The 9,831-nt window shown below is 42.3% G+C and overlaps 1 protein-coding gene across 1 annotated transcript; it reads left to right on the top strand.

The window, feature by feature from the left end:
* Positions 1 to 4,735: 4,735 nt before the first annotated feature.
* Positions 4,736 to 5,286, top strand: LOC123097181 (histone H4). The gene has a single exon (XM_044518913.1). The coding sequence runs from the start codon at positions 4,808 to 4,810 to the stop codon at positions 5,117 to 5,119; it is 312 nt and encodes a 103-aa protein (XP_044374848.1). The 5' UTR covers positions 4,736 to 4,807; the 3' UTR covers positions 5,120 to 5,286.
* Positions 5,287 to 9,831: the final 4,545 nt, after the last annotated feature.

Raw genomic sequence — 9,831 nt, 5'->3', positions numbered from 1 at the left:
AAGCTTGGTATTATGCAACCCCGTTTGAAAAATTACAAAGCTTATGGTCCAGAAGGTCACAAACGACGCTTTAAGTATGACTGGTTCAAGGATTTCCAATCATGGTTGGAGTACACGGAGGACAGTCATCCTGCATATTGCTTCTATTGTTTCTTATTCGACAAAAACAAAACAAGCGAGGTGGTTCAGATGTCTTTACAGTGCGAGGATTTGTAAACTGGAAGAAGGTCCATGATGAAAAGAAATGTGCTTTCTTAAACCACATAGGTCTTGAACCTTGTTCTGAACATAATAATGCAACCAAAGCATGCCATGACTTCTTGAATCAACAAGTCCATTTAGAAAATGTTGTAGCAGTGGGCAACCAGAGGGATATAAAAAGAAACCAGTTAAGGGTGAAAGTATCAATTGCAGTTGTTAAGTGGCTTACATCACAATCTTGTGCATTTAGAGGCCATGATGAAACTCGGGAGTCAAAGAACATAGGGAACTTTATTGAATTGTTAAAGCTCTTTGTAGAATTCAATCATGAGATTGCTGAAGTTATTTTGGAGATTGCTCCTTACAGTTGGAAGTACACATCATATGAAATCCAACGAGAGATTTTGTGTATTTATGCATTGAAAGTTAGAAAGCATATCCGTGAAGAGATCGGGGATTGTAAGCTTTCTATTCTAGTGGACGAGACATGTGATGTAGCAAAAAGAGAGCGAATGGCATTGGTTCTCAGATTTGTTGATGAGGATCATGTATTGCAAGAGCGGTTCTTTGCCTTGATACATGTGACGAACACCAATTCCATAGACACATTACAATATTTTCAGTACATTCTTCCTTGGATACCTACGGCTTTGGAGACCCTCCCACATGAACAATCTGAAGAACACCGATTATGAAACTGAACACTTGATACAAGGAGATGACTCAGTAAAAACCTGAAGACAACATACATGCACAAGTGTTGAATTGCACAACAAAAAGACCTTTTAGTTTTGTAAAGTAAATACAATATAAATTTGGCACTCCTACTAAAATTATGCACAATTATACTTGTAGATAAAAGTAAAAGAAATCACTATCAAATATGGGTAACAAGATGATGAAAATTTCATAGGTGGAAAAAAGGAGTATCAAGGTGCTTTGTTCAATCCTCCATGCTTAGTATGCATGCTTATGTTGTTGAAGAGTGGCGGAGCTAGGCAGGAATGTCAGGGGGGAGTCAAAACATGAACAGCTAAAAGGGCAAAGATTGATCTTTTCCTTATCTAATCCCTGCACAGTAAATTTTCTTCACTGACTTGCCTAAGGTTGGGGGCCATGGCCCCCTCAGGCCAGCGCTAAGCTCTGCCACTGTTTTTGAAGTTAGCTTGTTACATTCTTATGCCATAGATCGCCTTTAATTATGTTATGCTTCTAGAGGTGAAGTATATGCTATGGTATGAATATTACTCATATAAAGTATGCTAGAGTACCCACCACCTAGGGGCTCCACGAGCGTGAGTGCTCTCCGTGATATCGGGTATACGGTGGCATCGCACAGAAGCATGTCCGATGTGCTCCCCCCTCGTTCGATACGTAAAGAGTTCACAAGCCAGATGCTAACAATCCCAAGAGATAACCAACCAAATAGTGTTTTGATAAGCAACCTTTAGTAGATGTACGAATTTGTTGGAATTCAATATATCTGATGCTTCAGTCAATTATACCTTTTAGAGATGCCTTTGATGCCTTGGGACAACAAAACAAGAACTACAAATTTCTTCCTTTACCTCCTGAATGGAAAATGGCCGAAGTTGTATGTAGGAGTTAATCAACCAAGTAAGATGGTGTTTTGATAATAAACCTTTAGTTGATGTATGAACTCATTTGAATTCAACATATATGATGCTTCAATCAACTATACCTTTTAGCGTTGCCTTTTATGCTTTGGGACAACAAAACAAAAACTACAAATTCGGTCCTTCGTCCGCTGAATGGAAAATGGTTGAAGTTGTATGAAGTTGCTAAAGATGTTTTACACAACGACCAAACTTCCCTCTAGGTCTAACTGTTTAACTAGCCTTGTATACTCCCCTCAGCTATGAAACATTAAGAAAATATTGAAGAGAGAGGCATCAAGTAAGAACAACACAATTGCGCATATGGTGGAACAAATGGTGTCAAGTTAGACGAGTATTGGAAAGAATCCTACAAGTCAATTTGCGTTCCCTTCTTGTTTGATCTGAGGTTCAAGTGTGATCTTCTTGAATATTTCTTAAAAGACTTCGAAAGCGAAACTGAAAATGTTAAATGGATGCACAAGTTGAAGAAAAGCAATCCAAAAGGTCTTTGATGAATGCTCTCGAGAGACTCCTATTATCACTAACAAGAAGATCGTGGAAGTCCACAACCGCCGAATATGGAAGAGGAGGATGACCCACTTGCAAAGTGGGATCATTATACCAGTTACAAAAAGGGCAACCAAATAATGAGTTGGATCATTATTCGAAAGATGAATTGTACACATAAAGAAAGAGCTAGACACATTAGAAAGATGGAAAATAAACTCATCCAAGTATCCGGTTATCTCTAGGATAGACCACGACATATTGTCTATTCCGGCATCCAATGTGCCTTTCGAACCTGCTTTTAGTTTTGGAGGATGCATCATCAGTGACGACAGGAACAATCTTTCTCGCTCCACTTTCGAGGCATTGATTTACCTACAAGTATGGCTCAAAACAACTAGTTAGTAAGTTTTTCTTTTGTTATACATGAGAATTGATAACCATAATTAATCTTATAATTTATGTGTTTTGCAGACCTAGAAATATACGAAGGCACATCGTTAGAGCCAGAGCAAAAAGATCTAGGTATATGAGATGCCCCCATGATATAATACTAGAGGTTCTTCGCAAACATTTAATTTCAAAGTCTGATACGTCTCCAAGATATCTATAATTTTTGATTATTTTATGCTATTATATTATCAATTTTGGTTACTTTATATGCAATTTTATATCATTTTTGAAAACTAACCTATTAACTCAGCGCCCAGTGCCAGTTTCAGTTTTTGCCTATTTTATTGTTTCGTAGAAAAACTGTAGCAAACGAAGTCCAAACACGATGAAACTTTACGACGTTTTTTTGGACCAGAAGGGACCCTAGAAGCTTCTAGAGGAGGCCAGAAGACGCATGGGAGAGCCACAAGCTCATATGGTGCGCCCCGTTGGGGGAGGGGCGCTACTTGAGCTTGTGGGCCCCACGTACCTCTATTTGACCTAATTTCACTTCTATAAATTTCCATAAATCTCAAAATCACTAGAGAGACACCCAAAACACAATCATTCCGCCGCCGCAAGGCTCTATTCTTCCGCGATCCCATCTAGAGGCCTTATCCTATACTATGTCGGAGGGGGAATTGATCTCGGAGGGCTTCTACATCAACCGATCATTGCCGTCGTTAGAACGAGCCGTTGTTGCCGCTCCCATAACGGAGCCGGCCTGGCCTTGTCGATGATAGCTAGGAAGTCTTCGTGCACGTGCCCCTAAGGACCAACGTTCGGGAGCCGCACTCATCGCCATTGAATCCTTGAATCGAGCTGAAGAACTTGACACCCAATCTCGCCATGTTTACATATGAAGAGAAACCCTAACCTCTCCGCTCCAAGGAGTTGGCAGGAATCTACGCCGAAGTTCCGTCTAATCCGTCACGACAAACAACTTGAGGAGGATCGGAGCCCAGAAGACGGACTCAATGAAGAAGCACAAACATCCTTCCGAGTGCCGCCCTTACGAGCACTAAAACCCTACCTATCTAAGTCGAGGCACCAGGGATACCCTCCCCGCCACCGGCTTCCGGAGCGGCAGGCGGAGGGGAGGTGGATCCACGAGCTCGCCGGCGGAGATTGAAGGGAGGAAGGCTTTCCCTAGCCACCCAGGGGAAAGACACTACATTCAAATATAGTAGAAAAAAATGATTTGTAGGATGCTTAACTGAATGTATCCTTGTGCTCAGTACTTTACAATGTCCGCTGATTGAAATTATTGGCATAGCAACTCTAACTAGAAATTGGTTAGTACTCCCCATTTTTGTATTTTAAAATTACAATTTGTATTGATAGTAAAACTTCTGAACTAAATCATATTACTATCTTTTTTTTTGTTAACTTGTTATAGGTTGACTTCAGGTTCTCAACAAGAATGTCCTCACTTGATGTTTAAAATGTCTTACAAATTCATTCTTGTAATATATTTCAACATTTGAGTGCCTGAATAGCGAATTACTCTGCATTTTTTTGAACACAAAATTACTCTACATTTTAATTACTCCCTCTCTCTCGGTTTACAGGACGTGCGCGTACCCTTAGGTTGTCAATTTGACTAACCTAATACAAGTCATATATTGCAAAAAAATATACCAATATAAACTTCAGATGTTCTATTTTCAAAAGGTATAATTTTTGTATTATATAGTTTATATTAGGGTGATAAAATTGACAACCTAGGTATACGCGTATGACTTGTAAACTTAGACGAAGGGAATACATGAAATGGCCCAAAATTTCGAGCTGCCGCCACAGCTCTGACCCAGCCCGCCAATCCACCGGTCCAAGCTTTCGGCCACGTCACCGATCCGCGGCATCCCTCCCGCGGATCGCCATCTCGACCGTGCACTCCATCCGCATCCAACGGCAGGCACACGCCTCCTCCAACCTCTCGTCCCCTTTAAAACGCCCTTCGCCCCTGCCCGCAAATCACATCACCAGCAGCCACCACCGTTCCTCCGATTCCACATCTGCTCGCAGCTCGAAGAGGATCGTCAGCCATGTCCGGGCGCGGCAAAGGAGGCAAGGGACTGGGCAAGGGCGGCGCCAAGCGCCACCGGAAGGTGCTGCGCGACAACATCCAGGGCATCACCAAGCCGGCGATCCGGCGCCTGGCGCGGAGGGGCGGCGTGAAGCGCATCTCGGGGCTCATCTACGAGGAGACCCGCGGCGTGCTCAAGATCTTCCTCGAGAACGTCATCCGCGACGCCGTCACCTACACTGAGCACGCCCGCCGCAAGACCGTCACCGCCATGGACGTCGTCTACGCGCTCAAGCGCCAGGGCCGTACCCTCTACGGCTTCGGCGGCTAGGTCCGGCCGACGGTCCTCGGTCTTTGTCGCTTCCGGCAGATTCCAAGAGCTTGATGAAACCCTGACTTGTCTAGTTCGTTGTTTCCTCTGTCTATGTAGTTCGAACTGAATCGTGGAACAAAGTTAATCGCACATCTTGTTGGAAATGAAACTTGTCACTGTGCAAATGCCGTCTTTCTGATTTTGTCTTGCTGGTTGGTCTCTGATCGTGTGAGCTTGAGGTGGCAATGAGTTGATTTGCCATAATTTTCCAGGATGAATCGTAGTACTACTGTACTTGTTTGCAGGGTAATTTGTAATGTGGAAAAACGCCACAGGGACTAAACAGTCGTACCTCGATTCAGGGACATCATTTGCTCTGTTTCTGCTCTTTGATCTGATGCATTTATACTGGACACCATTGATGTTACTTCTGTTGATTTGTAGTTACTACAATAACCTTGTACTTCTTGAACTGTGCTTCCAACTACGGAATTGCAATACATGTACATGATACCCTCCTGGCAGTGACAGCAACTTTATCCTTGAGTTGAATTGATCAAGAGGTGCATGGTGTATTGGATCTGTTATTATGAATTATATTCAGATATCCAAAGCAGCTCTGATAAACGAATACTGAATTACTGATCTGTTCTGAAAAGACACGCTACAGAATTCAACCATCATTCCATCAGAACGGCAATGGAACAAGCATACCATTTTTATTTTATTTTTGCGGGAAGCAAGCATACCAAGTTAGATTGGTACTGATATTTATTCACAGCAAATTAGCGATCATTCTTCTCTCGTTGACTTTGAAGTATATTTATTCACAGCAGCATCAAGTTCTTGGTGTTGTATTTACCCTCTTCACAACATCCCAGTCCGGCGCAGATTAGAGCAACCATGCTTTTGAAGGCACACAATACAGCAGTTCAGGTTTCTGTCATAGAGCAAAGGGGACACCAGAGTCCTTGGTTGAGAACACGATTGCTCTGCCGCAAGTGTATGGGTAACGCTTACGACCCGCGTGATACGGGGCGTGCATCTGGTCGGCTGGCTTGCGTGCGAGGTAGTCAGTTTTAGAGCTGCCAGTTATAGAAAATAGGACAAGTTGTTTTCAGCTATGACATCAGTGTCCTTTTTGTGATTTTCATACTTATAGCAACGAGTTGTGCAGATTGATAATGGTCAAAATACAATTGGCTAAATCTGTTTTCACTAAATTAGTACTCCCTCCGTCCGGAAATACTTGTCGGAGAAATGCATAAAAATGAATTTATCTAGAACTAAAATACATCTAGATACATCCATTCCTCCTACGAGTATTTCCGGACGGAGGGAGTAGATTGATGTGTTCCATTGTGCACACCACATTATTTAGACTAATATGCATGGAACAGCATCTATACGTACTCGATGAATCACTAGTCTGCACCAGAAGCTCTTAAAAAAATTCTGTGAGCAAACTTAAGTAGTAACCTTATATTTGCATGCATATCACAGATAAGATATATGATCTTTTTGTCCAACTTGTAAATGATCTTAGCTACCTCCAGTTTCAGAATGGTCACTTATTGCTATTACTGGGAATGCTTTTGCTATTGCAGGTTCAACTTACTCTCCACTTCTGTTTTGCATGGAATTGACTCGCCTCTTGAAGTCTTGATACACTTCTAGCTTTCTGAATTTCTCTTCCTGTTTCCACAAAAACATATATTTTTCTTCGGCAAATCAGTGGTAAAATCCATGGTTTCTCTGTAGCAATAGACATGCATTGGTCTCTGTTTTCAAACTGATTCTTCCATTTCTTTTTTGCTGGGCTTGGATAACTGAGTTTTCTATCATGGAATTCTTCCGCCTTTGTATGTAGCTCACTTGCATGGGAGGTTTATTCCAGCACACGTTGAAGATGAAGTATACCACATACGGTGGGCGATGTCTCATAAGAAAAAGTAAGCCACATGAACTTAGTAACTCATTGTTTACCATTCCGTAACGAATCAAAACATCATTTTTTATATGTGACATCTAATTTTGTTAATAAAAAACTTCATTTTTTATCTAGAACAAAAACATCGATTGACGTTGCTACCTACATGACTACAGGTCATGTTGAATGCTGAAAAGAATTCTGAAAAGAACAACGTGTATCGATTGGTTTCAGAAAAATTGATGATGAATTGTTTTTTTAAAGGCATCCATGTATATTGATATGGAATTGGTAATCTTGGATTGACATGCTATGCAAGACTTGATTTTCCTGGCACATACATGAAACTTTATCAGCTAAAGAGAATCTGTTTGTTGTCATTTGGTAAGCATAGAGCTCATTATTTTGGTGTGCAAATAAAATTAACCTAGATCTATCACCTCTACTAGGTATCTTATTTTAAACTTATTGTTTTATATTGCAAGGTTAATTCTCTAAAAGCTATTATCAAACTCTTTCTTTGTACAATCAGATTTTCTAGAAAATATGCGAAACTTCACGCTCTGCATGGTGCCTTCTAGCTCAACGCCTCCAGTTGCTTTTGCAGATTTCCCGACATATTCATGTAGTACACTCCATGGGAGGGGAGGAAGAGAGCACACGAGGAAGGAAACATATCAACACAACACCGCATTGCCCAAGTGGTTCATGGTGTTGTACAAGGGAAGATGGTTCCACCGGGGGGGGGGGGGGAGACAGAACATCAAACACACTGATGTCAGCGTGGTGCTGGTCAGGGACGACGGTGTTGAAGAGGAGGCTAGGAGTACCAAATGCAGTGGGGGTGAGGAAGAGAAGAACAACAAATAAGTCAAGTGAGGAAGTGGTGGGGAAGGAGAGTCTGGTGGTCATGAGATAACCAGATGACTTCAATCTGATCATGTTAACATCCTTGCCAGTAATCAGTGTCTAAGAAAATACCCAACTCTTCTGACACACTTGATGATTCAGAGCAACGGAAGACTCCACTGCGGTATTAGCAAAATAAATTTGAATGTCTTGTTTGACTTGCTTCAATGTCTGTAATGCTTGTATCATAATGTCATGCAAAATTATGGGATGTTGTCTTCCCGATCCTTCCAAATTATTTTCTACAATGAAGAATTAAGCTCATTTGTGCATGTACTTCTCTCCATGAAAGTTCATGTACTTTAATATTTGTATTCATGTTGTTGTTGACTACAAATCAACTCAAAATGTGCATAAGAAACAATTTAGTGGATGTGAGAGATCGTATGGAGTTGTGATGTAAGTATGCAGTCCATATGAATCTTGGTGGTGTCACTCCTTCGATTAAGTCTTCCAAGCACTTCTCTTAAAACCCCATGAAATCATGTAACTCAAGTCATTCTTAAATGCAAAGTAGTCCTTCAGGATGCAACTGCTACAATATCAGACCCTTTGCCCTCATCGGTGCCAGCACCAAGACCATCATTTGAAGGCTCAGTTGATCCAGCACGTCATCATCATCGACGGCAGGAGGGCTCACCATGCATGGCTTGATTTCCCAGTGGCAACTGATGCAAACATGACCAATAGACAACTGAAGCAAGTGGCATATCCCATCAAAAATAGAGAAAGGAAGACCAATGCAAGGATCCGCGGGGGGAGCCATGCTAGCTTCCATGCCGTCATGACCTAAAAAGCACGAACACGTTAGGAATCGCCGAACTGCCGTCCTAATACGCCGGGATACGGGGATACGCCAGGATACGCGAATTTTGGAGTATCCACGAAATTCAAATTAAGAAAAATGAGAAAACGATTGGGATACGCTGGGATACGCGGGGACACGTTAGGGATACGGCCTGGCCCAAAAAGCAGCCTCGTCCCATCAGGAAACCCTATTTTACAAGGTCACGACATAATGAAGAGGCGCTCCCTCCCTACCTCCCAGGTCGCACAGACGGCACCACCACCTCTAGACTCGCCCCCACTGCCTGGACTCGCCGCCACCACCGCCAGCGCGCCTGGATTCGACCGACGACCGTCCCCTCCAGCACCACCACCACCAGCAGCCTCTCCTCGCAGCCGCAGGTAACCCAGCTGCATCCTCTCCTCATTCTTCTTCAACCTCTTCCACTTTTAATCTTCAGATGCTTTCTGCTTTCTGCTTGGTGCTCTACTGCTGTTTGCTTGCACTAAGTTATTGGATCTGATGCTTGTTGCTTTCTGCTCTTTACTTGTGCTGCTGGCTGCTGCTGTTCTTGATAGGAATTGATTGCTTGTTGTTGGCCTGATAGGTACCAAACCATGGCATCTGCGAGTGGCACAGCCGGTAGCCAATCATCCATGGGTGAGAGTGAAGGGCGTCCGGGTCCTGGTGCTGCAATTGGGAGCCAAATGGCATTGCAAATTGGGTGAGCAAAACAAAAGTCTTTACTATTTTGATGTGTTCATATTGTCTTCTGGTTATGTCTTCTATTTTTCTAATCTTCTTTGCTGTTTGATGTGTTCTGCAAGATGCAACTTGCAATGACATGGGGGGACGAGGATCAATCAAGCACTTGATAAAAGAGCCACCAAATGGGGCAATATTCTCTATTCTCAACTCTTTTTCTTAATTTTCTGTCTTAATTCTTTATTATATGTCATATTTTTATTTTATTTTATATATACTCATCGTATCCCCGAATGGCTGTTTTTGGGAAATGCCGTATCCCGTATCCCCGTATGTGTATCTGAAAAGATCGAGAAGAGGTGTCTAGAGGGGGGTGAATAGACTCTAAGCAAGAAAAGT

Source organism: Triticum aestivum, chromosome 1B, assembly GCF_018294505.1.
Source record: "Triticum aestivum cultivar Chinese Spring chromosome 1B, IWGSC CS RefSeq v2.1, whole genome shotgun sequence".
Classification (NCBI taxonomy): Eukaryota; Viridiplantae; Streptophyta; class Magnoliopsida; order Poales; family Poaceae; genus Triticum; species Triticum aestivum.
The sequence above is the reverse complement of the archived record's forward strand: the minus strand, read 5'-3'. Positions and strand labels throughout refer to the sequence as shown.

What these genes read in the sequence shown, in the direction of transcription:
- LOC123097181 (XM_044518913.1), top strand. Translation starts at nt 4,808, where the DNA reads ATGTCCGGGCGCGGCAAAGGAGGCAAGGGACTGGGCAAGGGCGGCGCC.